At 48.1% G+C, this 20257-nt stretch overlaps 1 protein-coding gene across 1 annotated transcript in view; it reads right to left on the bottom strand.

Moving 5' to 3' along the window:
• Positions 1 to 7470: 7470 nt before the first annotated feature.
• NXNL1 (nucleoredoxin like 1) overlaps positions 7471 to 20257 on the bottom strand; it is a 61483-nt gene continuing 48696 nt past the window's right edge. The window contains exon 3 of the mRNA XM_069762175.1: positions 7471 to 8133. Within this exon, the coding sequence (XP_069618276.1) occupies positions 7806 to 8133 (328 nt within the window). The 3' untranslated portion in view covers positions 7471 to 7805. The remainder of the gene's footprint in view (positions 8134 to 20257) is intronic.

Below are 20257 nucleotides of genomic sequence, written 5' to 3' on the forward strand. Positions count from 1 at the left end.
GCGCCTCAGAAGGAGGCAGCCTATTGCAGGGCAGAACTCCTTCTGGATTCCTCTCCTTGTGCTATGACTTCGTTTCTCACCCTCTGCAACGCAATTCTCCTTCAATGTCTCTTTCTTAGGATGCTGCCGCATGTGGGGCAGGCGCAGCTCCGTGTCTTTCTGTCTAGGCCTCTGACAGGATCCCACCCCCGTCAGAGACCCACTACCTGAGCGGAGCTCAGATAGCTGCTCACTGAGTCCAGCCCAGCCAGCTTCCGCCAGACTGGTGCTGCCTGGGTGAAACCCAGCTCGCTTCTGCCTAACTTCCTATCCAGACCACCAGTTTTACCTAATTGTGAAGAGTGCCCTACTAAATAAGAGCATAGCTCGCCCTGGTGGACTGGAGTGTGAAGTGTGTTGTTTGGTTTGTGATACCTGGTAAAGTGATCCCCTTTATTGCCTTCAGACGTAACATCACTCCCCCTTAGAGGAGAGCGATATTACTGCAAAGACCAGGACCCTGGGGCGCTGCACTCCCCCTTCCCCTGTTAAATCCAGTACTCCGGAACTGGGAAAAGAAAAGAACAATACATAGCAAAAAGACATGCGAAATTTTTGAAATGCTATAAAGCAAGTTAATATAAACTGTGCTTCCCTTTATGGGAGGTGAGAATACTTGAACGTTGCAAACAATAACATACTTACATTATTACCCGTACAGTTATACTATCTATTAGGTGCAAAGGCAAACATTTTATTTTTATTCAAGTGCAAACGTTCAACTAACCAACTAAGTGATTCACTAACCCCCACGGGTTCACTTTATTGAAATGCAGAACAGTTTATCACCCCCCTTACGGGCTTCACTGTATCTTCCTTCAATTCCATGCAGAGTACGTCAATTCAATTTATCTAACTCTGGTTCTATAATATCAGCTACATACTATCAGCTTATGTAAACTTTATTACTATCTAAACCCTAGCGTGCAACTTTATTTGCTATACTAACTCTTTAACCCCTTCCCGAACTTTGACGCCACGTAGGCGTCATGAAAGTCGGTGCCAATCCGACCTGTGACGCCTATGTGGCGTCATGGAGGGATCGCGTCCCTGCAGATCGGGTGAAAGGGTTAACTCCAATTTCACCCGATCTGCAGGGAAAGGGGGAGTGCTACTTCAGCCCAGGGGCTGAACGATCGTGGCTTTGATCGCTCTGATTGGCTGTTGAAAGTGAAACAGCCAATCAGAGCGATTTGTAATATTTCACATATGAAAACTGGTGAAATATTACAAGCCATGGCCGATGCTGCAATATTATCGGCCATGCCTGGAAACCCTGATCTGCCCCCCCATCGCCACCGATCTCCTCCCCAGTCCTCCGTCCTGTGCTCCGCTCCCCTCCATCGTCCTGTCTGCTCCCCCGTCCTCCTGTCCGCTCCCCCTGTGCTCCGATCCCACCCCCCATGCTCCGATCCCCCCGTGCTCCGATCTACTCCCCCTCATACTTACCGAGCCTCCCAGTGTCCGTCCGTCTTCTCCATGGGCGCCGCCATCTTCCAAAATGGTGGGCGCATGCGCAGTGCGCCCGCCGAATCTGCCAGCCGGCAGATTCGTTACAGGTACATTTTGATCACTGTGATAAAACCTATCACATTGATCAAAATAAAAAAAATAGTAAATGAACCCCACCTTTATCACCCCCATAGGTAGGGACAATAATAAAATAAAGAAAATATTTTTTTCCCACTAGGGTAGGGTTAAAACTAGGGTAATATAACATTTTAAAAAATGTATTAATTCCATTTTCCCATTAGGGTTAGGGATAGGGTTAGGATGAGGGTTAGGGCTAGGGTTAGGGCTAGGGATAGGGTTAGGGCTAGGGATAGGGTTAGAACTAGGGTTAAGGTTAGAATTAGGCTATGTGCACACGGTGCGGATTTAGCTGCGGATCCGCTGCGGATTGGCCGCGGATACGCAGCGGATTGGCCGCTGTGGATTCGTAGCAGTTTTCCATCAGGTTTACAGTACCATGTAAACCTATGGAAAACCAAATCCGCTGTGTCCATGGTGTGTAAAATACCGCGCGGAAATGCTGCATTGTATTTTTCGCAGCATGTCAATTCTTTGTGCGGATTCCGCAGCGTTTTACACCTGTTCCTCAATAGGAATCCGCAGGTGAAATCCGCACAAAAAACACTGGAAATCCGCAGTAAATCTGCAGGTAAAACGCAGTGCCTTTTACCTGCGGATTTTTCAAAATTGGTGCGGAAAAATCTCACACGAATCCACAACGTGGGCACATAGCCTTAGGGTTAGGGTTGGAATTAGGGCTAGGGTTGGAATTAGGGCTAGGGTTGGAAATAGGGTTAAGATTAGGCTTGTGGTTAAGGTTATGGTTAGGGTTAGGGGTCTGTTGGGGTTAAAGTTGTGGTTAGGGTTGGGATTAGGGTTGTGGTTAGGGGTGTGTTGGGGTTAGGGTTGTGATTAAGGTTATGGCTACAGTTGGGATTAGGGTTAGGGGTATGTTGGGGTTAGTGTTGGAGTTAGAATTGAGGGGTTTCCACTGTTTAGGCACATCAGGGGCCTCCAAACGCAACATGGCGCCACCATTGATTCCAGCCAATCTTGCGTTCAAAAAGTCAAATGGTGCTCCCTCCCTTCCGAGCCCTGACGTGTGCCCAAACAGTGGTTTACCTCCACATATGGGGTACCAGCATGCTCAGGACAAACTGGGCAACAACTATTGGGGTCCAATTTCTCCTGTTACCCTTGTGAAAATAAAAAATTGCTTGCTAAAACATTAGTTTTGAGGAAAGAAAAATTATTCTTTATTTTCACGGCTCTGCGTTGTAAACTTCTGTGAAGTACTTGGGGGTTCAAAGTGCTCACGACATATCTAAATAAGTTCCTTGGGGGTCTAGTTTCCAAAATTGGGTCACTTGTGGGGGATTTCTACTGTTTAGGCACATCAGGGGCTCTGCAAATGCAACGTGACGCTCACAGACCATTAAATCAAAGTCTGCATTTCAAAACGTCACTACTTCCCTTCTGAGCCCCGACAAGTGCCCAAAACAGTGGTTTACCCCCACATATGGGGTACCAGCATACTCAGAACAAACTGGGCAGCAACTATTGGGGTCTAATTTCTCCTGTTACCCTTGTGAAAATAAAAAATTGCTTGCTAAAACATAATTTTTGAGGAAAGAAAAATGATTTTTTATTTTCATGGCTCTGCGTTATAAACTTCTGTGAAGCATTTGGGGGTTCAAAGTGCTCACCACACATCTCGATAAGTTCCTTGGGGGGTCTACTTTCCTAAATGGGGTCACTTGTGTTTTTTTTACTGCTTAGGCACATCAGGGGCTTTGCAAACGTAACATGATGCCCGCAGACCATTCCATCAAGGTCTGCATTCCAAAACGTCACTACTTCCCTTCTGAGCCCCGACGTCTGCCCAAACAGTGGTTCCGCCCCACATATGGGGTATTAGCGTACTCAGGACAAACTGGACAACAACTATTGGGGTCCAATTTCTCCTGTTACCCTTGTGAAAATAAAAAATTGCAGGCTAAAAATAATTTTTGAGGAAAGAAAAATTATTTTTTATTTTCCCGGCTCTGCGTTATAAACTTCTGTGAAGCACTTGGGGGTTTAAAGTGGTCACCGCACATCTAGATTAGTTCCATGGGAGGTCTAGTTTCCAAAATGGGGTCACATGTGGGGGAGCTCCAATGTTTAGGCACACAGGGGCTCTCCAAACGCGACATGATGTCCGCTAACGATTGAAGCTAATTTTTCATTCAAAAAGTCAAATGGCGCTCCTTCCCTTCCGAGCCCTGCCGTGTGCCCAAACAGTGGTTTACCCCCTCATGTGAAGTATCAGTGTACTCAGGAGATATTGCCCAACACATTTTAGGATCCATTCTATCCTGTTGCCCATGTGAAAATGAAAAAATTGAGGCTAAAATAATTTTTTTGTGAAAAAAAAGTACTTTTTCATTTTTACTGATCACTTTGTGAAGCACCTTGGGGTTCAATGTGCTCACTATGCATGTAGATAAGCTCCTTGGGGGGGTCTAGTTTCCAAAATGGGGTCACTTGTGGGGGAGCTCCAATGTTTAGGCACACAGGGGCTCTCCAAACGCGACATGGTGTCCGCTAAAGATTGGAGCCAATTTTTCATTGAAAAAGTCAAATGGCGCCCCTTCCCTTCCGAGCCCTGTCGTGCGCCCAAACAGTGGTTCCCACCCACATATGGGGTATCAGCGTACTCAGGACAAATTGTACAATAACTTTTGGGGTCCAGTTTCTCTTTTTACCCTTGGTAAAATAAAAAAATTGTTGCTAAAACATCATTTTTGTGACTAAAAAGTTAAATGTTCATTTTTTTCTTCCATGTTGGTTCTGCTGCTGTGAAGCACCTGAAGGGTTAATAAACTTCTTGAATGTGGTTTTGAGCACCTTGAGGGGAACAGTTTTTAGAATGGTGTCACTTTTGGGTATTTTCAGCCATATAGACCCCTCAAACTGACTTCAAATGTGAGATGGTCCCTAAAAAAATGGTTTTGTAAATTTCGTTGTAAAAATGAGAAATCGCTCGTCAAATTTTAACCCTTATAACTTCCTAGCAAAAAAAAAATTTGTTTCCAAAATTGTGCTGATGTAAAGTAGACATGTGGGTAATGTTATTTATTAACTATTTTGTGTCACATAACTCTCTCATTTAACAGAATCAAAATTAAAAATTTGAAAATTGCGAAATGTTCAAAATTTTAGCCAAATTTCCATTTTTTTTTTTACAAATAAACGCAAAAATTAATGACCTAAATTTACCATTAACATGAAGCCCAATATGTCACAAAAAAAATTCTCAGAATCACTAAGATTCGTTGAATCGTTCCTGAGTTATTACCTCATAAAGGGACACTGGTCAGAATTGCAAAAAACGGCCAGGTCATTAAGGTTAAAATAGGCTGGGTCATGAAGGGGTTAATATATTAACTCTTTAGCAACGAATGTACATTCCCTTTAAGGGCAAAGTCAAGTCTTTTTCTGAGGTAGTGCAAAACATTAATCACATCATCAGTATTCAAGTCAATTTAAAGGTGACGTGATGCAAGGGACCCGTGACGAACCCCCAACGTTGATCTTGGGTGGGCTACAAGACGTGTATCCTGACCCGGAATTCTGCCACACCAACGGGTTTTTCTTCAGGTCTGCAAAGCAAAGTAATTTTTACAGCAAGATTAACAGCAGTTTCTGTTAAGAGGCAGTCTCTGTAAAATCCACCTTTGTAAAACCAGTAGGAAGCACCTTTAAGAAGGTGCAACTATTTACAAGGGACAGTTTGTGATCATGCACAGTTCATGATTCTGCAGTTCGTGGAAACAATAAGAAACCTTGTGCAAAACATAGGATCCCTTTAAGCAAGGGACCCCTTTAAGAGTTAACCCTAGACGGGTTCAGTACTTTAGCAGCAAACAGTTAACTATATACAGTCATTTTCAGATTCTTCTTTCACGTTCTCTTATTCTGGGAATGGGCCTACCAGTGACACGTCGGCCTGCAGTGGAGCACAGTCAGGGGCCGCGGTAATGTCAGTCACTGGAGCGTGGTCAGTAGCGGTGGCACGAGCAGTCGCTGGAGTGTGGTCGGTCACCGGGGCAGGGTCGTTCCTCATACCTGCTTCAGATGCGGTCCCTCCAGTGCCGATCGGTTCCACTGGCAGCGGCGTCTCCAGTGGTGCAGGGAGCGGTGTTGGTGGCGGCGCCGGTGGGTCCTCCGCAGGCGTTGTCCGGCATGCGGCTTTGGTGTTCACCCGCAGCTGCAGGACTTGGTCGATTAGCTCCTCCACTCCAGCCTGCAGGAAGTCAGCGCCAACTGTGGATGCCTGGTTGTGGTGCCCCTCCAGGTGGCTGGGGGTGTCCTCTGCTCCGACCCCACACTCTGGTTCTGGGTGGCTGGCCATGGTGTCCTCCACGTGGCTGGCTCCTTCCTTGTCCTTTTCCCGCTCTCTTCTCCATGGGTGGTTTCTTGTTCTTTGTCTCCACCCGCCATTGAGGATCAGGAGGCGGATCTCAGCTACTGACAGACACGTCCTCAAGGTACAGAGGTATTTGGACTGGGCAACCATTATCTTTCGCGCTTTTCAGTTTGTTCACACCCACAACGACACACACCCTTCTTCTCCTGCACTCCTCGTGGCGCTGTAATGGCGGCGGTTTTGGAGGGAATTTTTGGCGGTCTTTTGCAATACACAGTCCTTTAGCACAAAACAGTTCAAACCCAATTCTGGCACAGGTCTTAGGCGCACATGACCCGATTTTCAGGCTTAAGTAGATCCTGTTTGGATCGCCCCCGTGTAGGGCAGTGGGGTACTTCGGTTCTCAAGGGGGGATGTCACGGTGGCTGACCCGGTCCGTGGCCCTCGGGAGGTCCGTTGATAAAAGGGGGAAATGTCTTTAAAGGGATAATGTTAGTAATGCCACCTATGGTATTCGGTCACGGTGACCGACGCTGCTTAGGGGTCCGCTGGGGTGAAGTTATGGCAGCTAGATGGTATACTTTCCTACAGGTAAAGTATGTCCCCAGGGCTTCCCAGAGGTGTAGATAGTGGATGGTGTGAGGCGCAGTGAATAACGAGGACACAAGGTTGCAGTCTCTTTACCTTTTTACTGAAGGCTTCAGCATCCACAGTCCAGAGCACCAGATCACAGGGCAGGCAGAGTCCGGCTGGTCTGAAGGCAAATCCACAGTCCCCTTATCCAGGTGGAAATCAGTAGCCTTCCTCTAGCGCCTGAGTGTTGTAGTCACTTCCTGCTGAGCTTCTCGGTAAGGTCCTCACAACTGTTGTAGGTGTTATGTTTCTCTCTGTCCCCCTTACGGATAGGACAAACCCGTATGACTGAAGGCCTGAGGCTTTTTACAGGGACTCTAGAACGCCCCAGCCCCCACAGTTGCCACCGTGCCTCCTGGGTAAAAGGTCGGGCAAATAATATGGAATTAGCTGTCCAGCCGGTCTCTGGAGCCAGGCATGGAGACGATGACTCCTTCGGTGTTCCGGCTACCGGATTCTGTGCCTCAGAAGGAAGCAGCCTATTGCAGGGCAGAACTCCTACTGGACTCCTCTCCTTGTGCTATGACTATGTCTGGTAAATAATACACAAGTTTGCCCAGCTAACACTATACCTGTCGACATGGTGGGAGTGATCTCCGTGTTCCAAGACAACCTCGACGCGTGTTTCACTGCTTCATGCAGCTTCGTCGGGAGGTCTATGTCGACAGGTTTAGTCTTAGCTGGGCACACTTGTGTATTATTTTCCAGACATTGTTCATAGGTTTAGGAGTTCATCTATTTGATTAGATAGTTATTGCATACTTACCTATGCTTTGTTTGGCTGGCTGGAAACCCTTTTGATATAATCCACACAGGATACCTTTGCTGTCTATGTCTACTTATGATATAATTAAAGCGAGATAATCAAGGTTGATTATCTGATTTATATACAATAGGAGAGATATATATTATCTGCTCTCGTGGTATGTAAATAATGATTTTGGTTGTTATCATGGTGGGAGTGTTATATATCTATGTGACCAATTAGTCTTTTGTATGTAGTCTCTAAATGTATGTTATCTATATCTTAAATATCTTTATGTCATATTGTTGTTTGATACAATAAAATCAGTTTTTTATTATTTATATTTGATCATTGCTCCTTCTATGTGCTATATTCGTTTAATATCCATATTGCGTCTAGTTCTGTTCCCATTGCTAAAATGAAAATAAAATAATCATAAAATGAAAATCTAATCAGGAGTCCCACTCAAAAGAAACCAGTCCGTCTTCCTTCTCCACCACCTCCATCATCATCATCATCTCCTCCAGGCATCTGCTTCTTCTTTCTGTCACTCTCTACTTTGTACTTTAGTCTACGGAAGGGGTGGCTGACACTCCTTGAAGGTGTTGAGTCACAGAATTCTGGAAGAAGGAAACTTCTGTCAATGATGCTAGAAACTTCTTGCCAATTCTTAAAGCATGGAGGCCCCAGACGAACCACCTCATCCACTGCATTTGCAGAGATGATCTGTCCAGATGGCTTCAGGACTACAAGGACTGGTGCTTCAGAAACTGAGAACTGAACTTCAAGCTCCCTAAAATAAGGTTTAGAAAGAAATGAAATAAATTGAACCAAACAATTTAAATCTCTGATACTATAGCAAAAAAAAGCTCAAGTAAGGAGTGACCAGGAACAAAGCAATGGAAGGAAAGGGGTTGTCTTTCACATAGCAGGCCTAGGGAAGGAGTACTCTAGAACACAGTGATGCTAAAGAAGGATTGGCCTGACACATAGTAGTGCTAGGGAAGGCGTGGTATGGTATAAAGAAGTGTTAATGAAAGATTGCTCATTGGCAAGGAGTGATCTGACATAGAGAAGTGTGGGTCTGAAGCAAAGCAGTGCTGAAGAAGGAACGTTTTTGGAACAGAGGAGACGTGAGAAAGACCTGGCACATCAAAGAGTCAGAAAAAGTGTTGTCAGGCATGATATTGAGCTGGGAAAAGAATGATATGACTCATGGCAAACATATACAATAAGCAAAACCAGGTCAAGGCAAAGTAGAGGTTTGTTCAGGGTGCCATTGGGGGTTGTGCACAAAATGAAATGAGCAACTGTCCATGCAACAACTATCCAGACAAACTTCAGACATCATTAGGGAAGGAACACTAAAAACTCTGACTTTGAACAGATAGAGCTTGTACTACCCCTGGGAAAGAATGATCAAGTACATGGCGGAACTGGAGTGTTATGGCGGTGGCTTGCGTGGTTGATACTCACTGCATGCACTGCTCTTCTTCTCCCAGTGTCAGACCATCTTGCTGAGCTGCCTCGTGCAAACACTTCCGGCACTGCTACATTCTCCTGTTACTGGATAGTCTCTACTTGGCTATGGGGAAGCATGGCCAGACACCGCTGGAATTTAAGATCACTGCGTTCTGCAGAGTTTTGCTTCCCTGGCCAATCCCCTGCCAGCAGTGAATATATTAGATATCTCCTCTCTCCACATAAAGCAAAAGAAGGCTGACAGCACTCACTCAAATGGGGCGCTCGTTCCACGTCCAGGGAACCCCTCCCGGATATAGCATAGACTCCAAAGTAGAGGGACAGCGCTCCAGCCGGGTGTTTAAGGTCCAATAATCTTTATTTCAGCTGTTGGCTGTTTATATTATGGCTGAAATAAAGATTATTGGACCTTAAACACCCGGCTGGAGCGCTGTCCTTCTACTTTGGAATCTCCTCTCTCCACATCTGGCCTGAGCTTAGGTTCTAGTTGCAGTTTGTCTCTAGTTTCCTGCCAAGGTGCATTATTATTTGACTCTCCTGTTACCAACCTGGCTTGTTTACTCGTTTTGTCTGATCTATTCACTCCTGACTCCGGCTTCGTATTTTGAACTTGTGCTGCCTGCACCGATCTCAGTGTTTATGACCATGTTTGTCTTTGCCCTCTGTGCTTCCTATTTCTGCCTTTGTCCCGTTGGTCACCTGCTGAAGATCCAGGGACTTCCCTGGCATGGCACCTGGTAATTACCCTAATGGACCAAGCCTATCCTCACCATGGGAGGCTCTAGTTGAGACCAGGTAGTCACTTAGCTATGCCCCTACAGTGTAAGCCTGACGAGTGGTGCAGTGGGTCCACACCCACTGCTATGACATGAAAGAGTGATCTACCACAAAGCAGTACTGGAAATGGAGAGGTCTACCACACAGTGGAGCTGGAGAGGTCTACAACACAGCAGAGCTGTAGATATCTATCACCCAGCAGAGCTGGAGAGGTCTACCACCCAGCAGATTTGGAGATAGAGAGGTCTACCACTCAGTAGAGCTGGAGAGGTCTTATACCCAGTAGAGCTGGAGATGGAGAGGTCTACCAAAGAGCAGAGCTGGAGATGGAGAGGTCTATCACCCAGCAGAGTTATAAAGGTCTACCACCCTGCAGAGCTGAATAGGTCTACCACCCAGCAGAGTTGGAGATGGAGAGGTCTACCACTCAGAAGAGCTGGAGAGGCCTTACACCCAGTAGAGCTGGAGATGGAGAGGTCTACCAAATAGCAGAGATGGAGATGGAGACGTCTATCATGCAGCAGAGTTGGAAAGGTCTACCACCCAGCAGAGCTGGAGATGGAGAGGTCTACTACCCAGGAGAGCTAAAGATGGAGAGGTCTATCACACAGCAGAGCTGTAAATGGAGAGGTCCATCACACAGCAGAGCTGGAGATGGAGAGGTCTGCTACCCAGGAGAGCTGAAGATGGAGAGGTCTATCACACAGCAGAGCTGGAGATGGAGACGTCTATCACGCAGCAGGGTTGGAAAGGTCTACCACCCAGCAGAGCTGGAGATGGAGAGGTCTACTACCCAGGAGAGCTAAAGATGGAGAGGTCTATCACACAGCAGAGCTGTAAATGGAGAGGTCCATCACGCAGCAGAGCTGGAGATGGAGTGGTCTACACACAGCAGAACTGGAGATGGAGAGGTCTACCACACAGCAGAGTTGGAGATGGAGAGGTCTACCACACAGCAGAGATGGAGATGAAGAGGTCTACTTCACAGCAGAGATGGAGATGGAGAAGTCTACCACACAGCAGAGATGGAGATGGAGAGGTCCATCACACAGCAGAGCTGGAGATGGATAGGTCTACTACCCAGGAGAGCTGAAGATGGAGAGGTCTATCACACAGCAGAGATGGAGAAGTCTTCCATCCAGCAAAGCTGGAGATGGAGAAGTCTACCAAATAGCAGAGCTGGAGATGGAGAGGTCTACCACACAGCAGAGATGGAGATGGAGAGGTCTACCACACAGCAGAGATGTAGATGGAGAGGTCCAACACACAGCAGAGCTGGAGATGGAGAGGTTTAACAACCAGCAGAGCTGGAGATGAAGAGGTCTATCACACAGCAGAGCTGGAGAAGTCTTCCATCCAGTAGAGCTGGAGACGGAGAGGTCTACCAAATAGCAGAGCTGGAGATGGAGAGGTCTACCACACAGCAGAGATGGAGATGGAGAGGTCTACCTCACAGCAGAGATGGAGATGGAGAAGTCTACCACACAGCAGAGATGGAGAGGTCTACCTCACAGCAGAGATGGAGATGGAGAAGTCTACCACACAGCAGAGAAGTAGATGGAGAGGTCCAACACACAGCAGAGCTGGAGATGGAGAGGTTTAACAACCAGCAGAGCTGGAGATGGAGAGGTCTATCACACAGCAGAGCTGGAGAAGTCTTCCATCCAGTAGAGCTGAAGACGGAGAGGTCTACCAAATAGCAGAGCTGGAGAAGGAGAGGTCTACCACACAGCAGAGATGGAGATGGAGAGGTCTACCTCACAGCAGAGATGGAGATGTCTACCTCACAGCAGAGATGGAGATGGAGAGGTCTACCACACAGCAGAGCTGGAGATGGAGAGGTCTACCACACAGCAGAGCTGGAGATGGAGAGGTCTACCACACAGCAGAGCTGGAGATGGAGAGGTCTACCACACAGCAGAACTGGAGATGGAGAGGTCTACCACACAGCAGAGCTGGAGATGGAGAGGTCTACCCCACAGCAGAGCTGGAGATGGAGAGGTCTACCACACAGCAGAGCTGGAGATGGAGAGGTCTACCACACAGCAGAGCTGGAGATGGAGAGGTCTACCACACAGCAGAGCTGGAGATGGAGAGGTCTACCACACAGCAGAGCTGGAGATGGAGAGGTCTACCACACAGCAGAGCTGGAGATGGAGAGGTCCATCACACAGCAGAGCTGGAGATGGATAGGTCTACCACACAGCAGAGCTGGAGATGGAGAGGTCCATCACACAGCAGAGCTGGAGATGGATAGGTCTACCACACAGCAGAGCTGGAGATGGAGAGGTCTACCACACAGCAGAGCTGGAGATGGAGAGGTGTACCACACAGCAGAGCTGGAGATGGAGAGGTCTACCACACAGCAGAGCTGGAGATGGATAGGTCTACTACCCAGGAGAGCTGAAAATGGAGAGGTCTATCACACAGCAGAGCTGGAGAAGTCTTACATCCAGCTACCACACCCAATGCAATTGAAGAGAGTGAAGAGAGTCGATTTTAATGTTAAATATAAATACAAAATGTCATATTGCAGTGAGCTAAGGGGAAGGCGCCAGATGTCGCAAAGGAGCCAAGTGGGATATGTTGTTCCACTGGCAGCGGATTTTAATGTCTTGGTAGCTGAAGTGGGTTGCTAGACCCCTAAACACTTCCCTTGTCTCCACAACAATTGTCAGTAGTGGGAGGTGGCACTTATAGAGACCCCCAAGGGCACTCCTGTGAAGGTGGTGTTTGGGTGCCGGACCGCCCATGATGTTTCTTCAATTACAAGCAGGCAGACATTGGTGAGAACTTGTAAACGTAACACTTTTTACTGAAGTACAGTCCCTCACATAAAGGCAAATTGGCTATAGTTCACTGTATAGGACGCCGCATATTGTGCGTATGAAAGAGGGTATCTTCTCCTTATGAAACAAGCAGGATTAGGGCCTCTTGAGGTAGATGGAGCACAGGTCTTTTCACTTGCTATTGGAGGTAATATAATGCACAGTCCAGGTAATGATACATTGATGGAGGAACCTTCACGAGATTGCTCCTCGTGGTGACACACTAGTAGTGTAGAAGTACTCACGGTTTAGGCCCTACCGTTCCTTATTGTAGGGGGTAGGTCAGATCAAGTGGCAGACACGTGGATCTGGCTTCCGGATGGAATCACATAGGAATAACCAGTATTCAGAAGAACACTTGTTCAGACTTATCTTTCCTGACTGCATGAGGCTTTACTCCTTTGTGGAGGTGACTATGTGGAGGATGAGGTCTCCTCAGCATGGACTGGAATGGATTCAGGGAGTATAGAGCTTCCTTGGTCTTGACTAGCCTGGGCTAGACTACATCTGGTTTGTACCAGTTCACAGGAAGTTTGATAGAACTGAGCTCCTCTCAGCTGTTTCTATGGCAGCTTGTTGGGAGGGAATTAATCACTGTTACAGAACCCCCATGTGAAATGCATCAGTCCACAGGCTGTGCCCCTGGACAAGATATTCTCTTTCTGACCTCCCCCCCACCTTTGTAATTCCCACAGTAAATATTGGCAGGCTCCGGCCCCCTGCGGCTATTGTAATGTAGGTCTGGCCTGCTGTGTTCCTATTGGCCTGCCCTGTGTATCTGTGTTATATATTCTGTGTGCTGTAAATAAAGGTGGTTCTTTTAGACTGGAAATACGTGGAATAGCAGTCAGCTTTTATATGCTCTCACGTAATCAAGGAATTCCACCCTGAAACACGGGGTGGTACTGAAAGAGGTACCCCAGCTTAGTAGACCCCGTTACACTGGTGGCAGACAGCGGGATGTGATATCCCTTCTACAGGAGGAAAGGAATGAATGGAAGAAAACTACCAGAAGTTAAAGAGGACTACATTAAAAGATCTGGTGGGAGCCCGAGGGTTAATCGCTAGCAACAAAACAAAAGCGGATTTGATAGCAGCCATCATGGAACACGACAGTGCAGCGCCCCCCAATGTGAACGTGGAAGAGACTGAATTCCAGAGGGAGGTAAAGAACAGACTTGCGTTCTATGGCCCAAACCCTGCAGTAGAGATCATACGAGAGGTGATGGCTGATGTGCGTACTGATCCGAGCGGACCAGGATAGAGCTAACCAAGATGGAGATGGCAGAGCGGACCAAAGTGGAGCTAGCCAAGATGGAGATGGCAGAGCGGAGAGAGGAGAGTAAGCGAGCAAGGGGAGCTCTGGCCTCCGCCCAGGTACCTTCAACAGTAAGCCACAAAAAGATCCAGTATAATGCCTTCCGACAGTTGGGGGAGGCAGAGGAAGACATTGATGGCTTTCTGCAGGACTTTGAGCGGCAGTGTGCCCTTCATCAAGTGAAGCCGGAGGAACGGGTTCAGATTCTGGCCAGCAAGCTGACAGGCCGGGCAGCGGATGCCTATCGCACGGTACCTGATGAGGACTGTATGGACTATGAGCGGATCAAAGAAGTGATCTTGGCCCGGTATGCGTTGACACCAGAGGCATACCGCCAAAAGTTCCGCGGACTTATAAAACGAGTAACCGATACCCACGCTGAATGGGCCTGTAAATTACGGCGGTCACTGCTACAGTGGGTACAAGGGAGCCAAGCAACCAATAAGGAGGACGTCCTCCAGCTCTTCTTGTTAGAACGATTCTTTAATGGACTAAACCCCGAGACACAGGAATGGCTTTGGGACAGGCGGCCAATGACTCTTGAGGAAGCCGCTCGTCTGGCCGATGAACATCATGACGCCACGAGGCCCCAGTTGTCCGGATCAAAGATGGTCACTAGGAGTCCGCCCATGGACCTGGAGGGCCCCAAACCACCGAAGATTGTAGGGGGACCAGCTAGAAACCCGGCCTACCACAGTTGGCCAAAGGCGGGAACAGCTACCTTCAGCCGGGCCGCTGTACCCTGCTACCAAGGCGAAGCTGACCCGGCATTGGCGGCTACAACTAACCAAGGGGTGGAAGACATGGAGGGAGTGCTGCATGAAGTAGACCCCGTGCAGGCAGCCCGGGCAGATAATCGACAACAGCATCGACAGGTCGTGTGAGTTAATGGGAAACGCATGCAGGGACTAAGAGATTCCGGAGCAACTTTGACCCTTGTGAAGCCTCATCTCGTCCGGGACCAAGAGAAGATGGACCAGACAGTGGCAGTCCGTGTAGCAGGGGGAGCCATACATCGACTACCCACTGCCAGGATTCACCTGAACTGGGGAGTCGGGGATGGCCTTGTTGAGGTCGGCTTGATGGAGGATTTGCCTGCAGATGTTTTGCTGGGAAATGACTTGGGGCCCATGTTGTCTGTGTGGCACCCCTAGAGGTATTTGCCACAAATATAGTTACTGACACTGAATACAAATACTAAAATAGCAAGACTGCACTACCTCCTCCGGCCAGAAGGGGGAGCTCCAGAGACTCCCCTTGATCCATTCTGGTCTGAGAGAAGAACTGGCAGTTGGGCAGTTGGGCTAAGGAGCTGAAAGTGAGAGGTCATACAGCTGAATTTCTAACAGCCCTATGACGGTTTCCAGGCCCAAATCACCGGCCTGAGGAGAAGAGGGATAGAGAAAAAGGACATTGTGAGAACCGGGTAGCATTAATCACTACCCAGAACAGGCGCAAAGACGGATACCGGATCCGTGGCTGTATTCATTACATATAATACAGCAACCGGAAAAACGTGAGGTGATATCAGCTTCACTAGGGTCGGACGCAGCAACAGACACAGAGTTCAGCGGTACTCCCGGAGGGGGTAAGCCGATAAAAGGACTCGGGTTGCCCGTCGAACCAGGACCCGGAGGGGACAGATTGGGCAGGCAGCCAGTTCACATACAGCAGCAGGGCCACACAGATATTGCGTACAATAAGAGGCGAAGACCCCGGCAGGGTCAAAGTAACTCAGAGTTCCTATACAGACTCCGGTGACAGGACTGGTTGTAAATCCTTTTTTGTTAAAGTAAACTGGTTAAACGTTTCAGTGCCTCAGACTTTCATTTGGACAATAGCCATCTATCCAGGATTGGGATCATCACCGCTGGGAGAACCTGCTGTTGATCAAGTAAGTGCCTGTTCCCTCACGATACCCTTTACACTGTGCATTGCCTGAGGCCACAGCACCGGGTCAAGCCACCCGTGACATCCCCCTCAAGAGACTGACCCCATTGGTCCGGTGCTGGGTACCCCGGTCTCTCGGGCGTCACAATTGGCGTCACGAACAGGATAGAGCCAGCCCATATACCGGGTATTGTGTGCCGTGATTGGAGCCCAAAACTTTGAAAACTTGGATGAAAAATCGTGAAAATTGACTTTATTAAAGAAAATTCCATTTCCCATTAAAAACTATTGAAAGTGACTTTTCTCCATTGGTTATAATGGAGTAAAGATGGCCGCCATCCCCTGAGGTAATCACCTCATAACCGTTAGGCGCGAGACTGTTAATTGAGCTACGCCATTACCTGAGCCCCAGTCTAACTGAAAAACTTCAGAATCCGCCATTACAGAGCGCGCGGCGGGCGGGAGCAGCAGGGGGCGTGTCATTGTGGGCGGCACCAAGCTGAGCGCTCTGACGTCAGAGCAAGGGGAAAACCAATCCTGCTGCACAGCGGAACGAGTCTACACTATCCCGACGGAAGCGGAGGACCGGAAGGGTCCGGATTAACTAAGGGGGCACAGTATGTCGCAGCACGGAGACGCCGCAGCACCCGGCGGCGCTAATGCAGCTGAAAGACAGAGTGTCAATAGAGCGTCTGGTAGCGCAGCGGTGCAAGGAGTGGCGCCCATCATGCCGGTGCTGATGCCATATACCCCGGGTGGCCCATGGCTTCCAATGTATGAAGGTGAGCCTAATACCCTTGACGATTTCAGAGAAAAGATGCTGGCCCATTTTACCATGTTCCCCGTGGGTGAAGTTCAGCGTGTTAGTCTCCTGATGATGCAGTTTAGTGGCCATGCTAAGCGAGAAGTCACAGCATGGGCAGCTGATCTAAAAGGCACTGTTGAACGCATATTTGCTGGATTAAAAGCTACATTTGAAACCACTGCCAGCAGCAAAGTTAAAATACGATTCTTTAATTGCAAACAAAAAGTTAATGAGGGCGTGAGAGACTTTGCCTTAAACCTGCAGGAAGCCCTTAAATCACTTACACTGGCTGAACCTAGAGTTGAGCGACCTTGACCTTTTTAGAGTCGAGCCGGGTTTTGCGAAACCCGACTATGTCCAAAGTCGGGTCGAGTGAAATCGGCCGATTATGACGTAAAGTCGGGATCGACCGAAACACGAAACCCAATGCAAGTCAATGGGGCAGCATAGTCGGCAGTGAGTGGGGGCCAGGAAAACACCTAGAGTGGCCATTTTAATGTCAAAACCATCCATTCTTCTTAATGAAGCTTGTCAAGCGTAATTTACCTTATAATAATTGGAAGGCATTTGAAATTGGGGGTCATTTGGCTAAAGTTGTGGGGGGTAGGGCTGGTTCAAGTAATTAGTGGGCCCAGGAAATCTGGACCACGTCACGGCAGTGGAGCAGGGAGAGGTAAGTATTTCAACTTTGCAAGTGCTGTGAACCTGAGCAAGCAGGGGGGGCCCACTCGTTGGCATTGGCACTGGCACAGGGCCCCTCAAAGTACAGCGGTGTGTTTGCACGGCGGGGGCGCCTCCCACCGGCAGCAACACTTTTGCGTACTATGAGAGGCCCTGTGCCAGTGACGTCGCCAACTAGTATTCCTCCCCCCACCTGATGAAGGAACCTGCACTTTCATCTGCACCTTCCTCTTTGTCCCCGTGTAAGGTGGTATGGTATGCGGGAAGAGCAACCTGACTTTCAGCAGGGTCACAATGTTGTTGTGTAGCGTGCACGGGGAATGTTGCGTTATGGGTCAATGTACCAGCAGACTCATCTATCACTGGCTGGGCAATGGGCACGATGAAGTGGAAACACAGATATAGGCCCAAAGAAGAAAGTGGGCTAAATGCAGTTCAAAATTGGTAACACAGGAATAACCAGGGGGCATTGCAGTGGAGGACAACTGGAATGAGAGGCTGACACAGAGAGTAGGGCCAAATCAGTAAGTAGTCGAAATGCAGTTCAAAATTGGCAACCGTAGTAAACAGGCGGCACAGCTTTGTTCAGTGGAGGAGAACAGCAAGGAGTGGCAGACACCGATAGTAGGCCCCAAACCAACTAGTACGCCAAATGCAGTTGTTCCATTTAACCACAATTTAATGAGAGCCTGAAGATAGAAGCTCAGGAAAGGCAACCTGGGGAACACCTTGGAGTGTAACACACCATCTCTCTCCACCCCATACCCATTTTGTATGGCCTAATGCAGTGTACTTTTCTACAACTACTAAACGAGAGTCGGAAGACCGAAGCAATGGCAAGGAAACCTGGGGAACACCTTAGAGTGTAACACACCCTCTCTCTACACCCCATACCCAATTTGAAGGCCTAATGCAGTGTAGTTTCCAAGAACTACTAAACGAGAGCCGGAAGATCGAAGCTCAGGAAAGGCAACCTGGGGAACACCTTGGAGTGTAACACACCCTCTCGCTACACCCCATACCCAATTTGAAGGCCTAATGCAGCGTAGTTTCCAACAACTACTAAACGAGAGCCGGAAGATCGAAGCTCAGGAAAGGCAACCTGGGGAACACCTTGGAGTGGAACACACCATCTCTCTACACCCCATACCCAATTTGAAGGCCTAATGCAGAGTAGTTTCCAAGAACTACTAAACGAGAGCCGGAAGATCGAAGCTCAGGAAAGGCAACCTGGGGAACACCTTGGAGTGTAACACAACGTCTCTCTACACGACGGAAGGGCTGATTCTTAGGAAGGAAGGCTGTTGGAAATAAGCATTGCGCGTCCGAGGGTGATTATATTCTTATTAGGTATATACTCACCCTCGGACGCGCCCTGCTTCTTTATTTGGAATGAATGTTTATTTGCAATGTGGTGTTGACTTTCTCTATTATTTTGGTAATTAATGATTTTATTATTTTCATTATTTTGCATCTTCTCGGCAATAATATAAAGAAGACGCGACAGGACAACACTCGGTGGATGCCATATGTGTGTTTTCAATTTAAAAAAACTTTCAGTTAACTACTTGCAGGAGAAAGTAATTGTAGCTGGTGGCCATTTTTAGTACTGTACCAGATTAGAGTTGTGTGTTTGTTTTTAATGTTAAAATGTCTGCATTTGATATCTCACCAGTATTTTCTTTTTTATAAGCAAAATACTTATTTTTATATTTTCTGATGTTGGTTCCAGGGGTACACGGCCAGCAGTGCCCTGGTCAGTGTAGTAGTAGTTGAAAGAATGGACCGCAGACAGGCATCGAAGGCCTAAAATAATAACACATGGCTGTAGGCAATTTTAAATTGGTTCCAGGGGTACACGGACAGCAGTGGTGTGGTCAGTGGAGGCCTAGTGGAAGGAGTGACCGCAGACAGGCATCGAAGGCCTAAAATAATAACACATGGCTGTAGGCAATTTTAAATTGGTTCCAGGGGTACACGGACAGCAGTGGTGTGGTCAGTGGAGGCCTAGTGGAAGGAGTGACCGCAGACAGGCATCGAAGGCCTAAAATAATAACACATGGCTGTAGGCAATTTTAAATTGGTTCCAGGGGTACACGGGCAGCAGTGACCTGGTCAGTGTAGTAGTAGTTGAAAGAATGGACCGCAGACAGGCATCGAAGGCCTAAAATAAAAAAATTGGGCTGGCTGTAGGCAATTTTAAATTGGTTCCAGGGGTACACGGGCAGCAGTGACCTGGTCAGTGTAGTAGTAGTTGAAAGAATGGACCGCAGACAGGCATCGAAGGCCTAAAATAAAAAAATTGGGCTGGCTGTAGGCAATTTTAAATTGGTTCCAGGGGTACACGGGCAGCAGTGGTGTGGTCAGTGGAGGCCTAGTGGAAGGAGTGACCGCAGACAGGCATCGAAGGCCTAACATAACAAACTTGGGCTGGCTGTAGGCACTTTTAAATTGGTTCCAGGGGTACACGGGCAGCAGTGGTCTGGTCAGTGGAAGTCTAGTGGAAGGAGTGACCGCAGACAGGCATCGAAGGCCTAAAATAATAACACATGGCTGTAGGCAATTTTAAATTGGTTCCAGGGGTACACGGACAGCAGTGGTGTGGTCAGTGGAGGCCTAGTGGAAGGAGTGACCGCAGACAGGCATCGAAGGCCTAACATAACAAACTTGGGCTGGCTGTAGGCACTTTTAAATTGGTTCCAGGGGTACACGGGCAGCAGTGGTCTGGTCAGTGGAAGTCTAGTGGAAGGAGTGACCGCAGACAGGCATCGAAGGCCTAAAATAATAACACATGGCTGTAGGCAATTTTAAATTGGTTCCAGGGGTACACGGACAGCAGTGGTGTGGTCAGTGGAGGCCTAGTGGAAGGAGTGACCGCAGACAGGCATCGAAGGCCTAAAATAATAACACATGGCTGTAGGCAATTTTAAATTGGTTCCAGGGGTACACGGACAGCAGTGGTGTGGTCAGTGGAGGCCTAGTGGAAGGAGTGACCGCAGACAGGCATCGAAGGCCTAAAATAATAACACATGGCTGTAGGCAATTTTAAATTGGTTCCAGGGGTACACGGGCAGCAGTGACCTGGTCAGTGTAGTAGTAGTTGAAAGAATGGACCGCAGACAGGCATCGAAGGCCT

This window comes from Ranitomeya imitator, chromosome 4 (assembly GCF_032444005.1).
Source record: "Ranitomeya imitator isolate aRanImi1 chromosome 4, aRanImi1.pri, whole genome shotgun sequence".
NCBI classification, from domain to species: domain Eukaryota; kingdom Metazoa; phylum Chordata; class Amphibia; order Anura; family Dendrobatidae; genus Ranitomeya; species Ranitomeya imitator.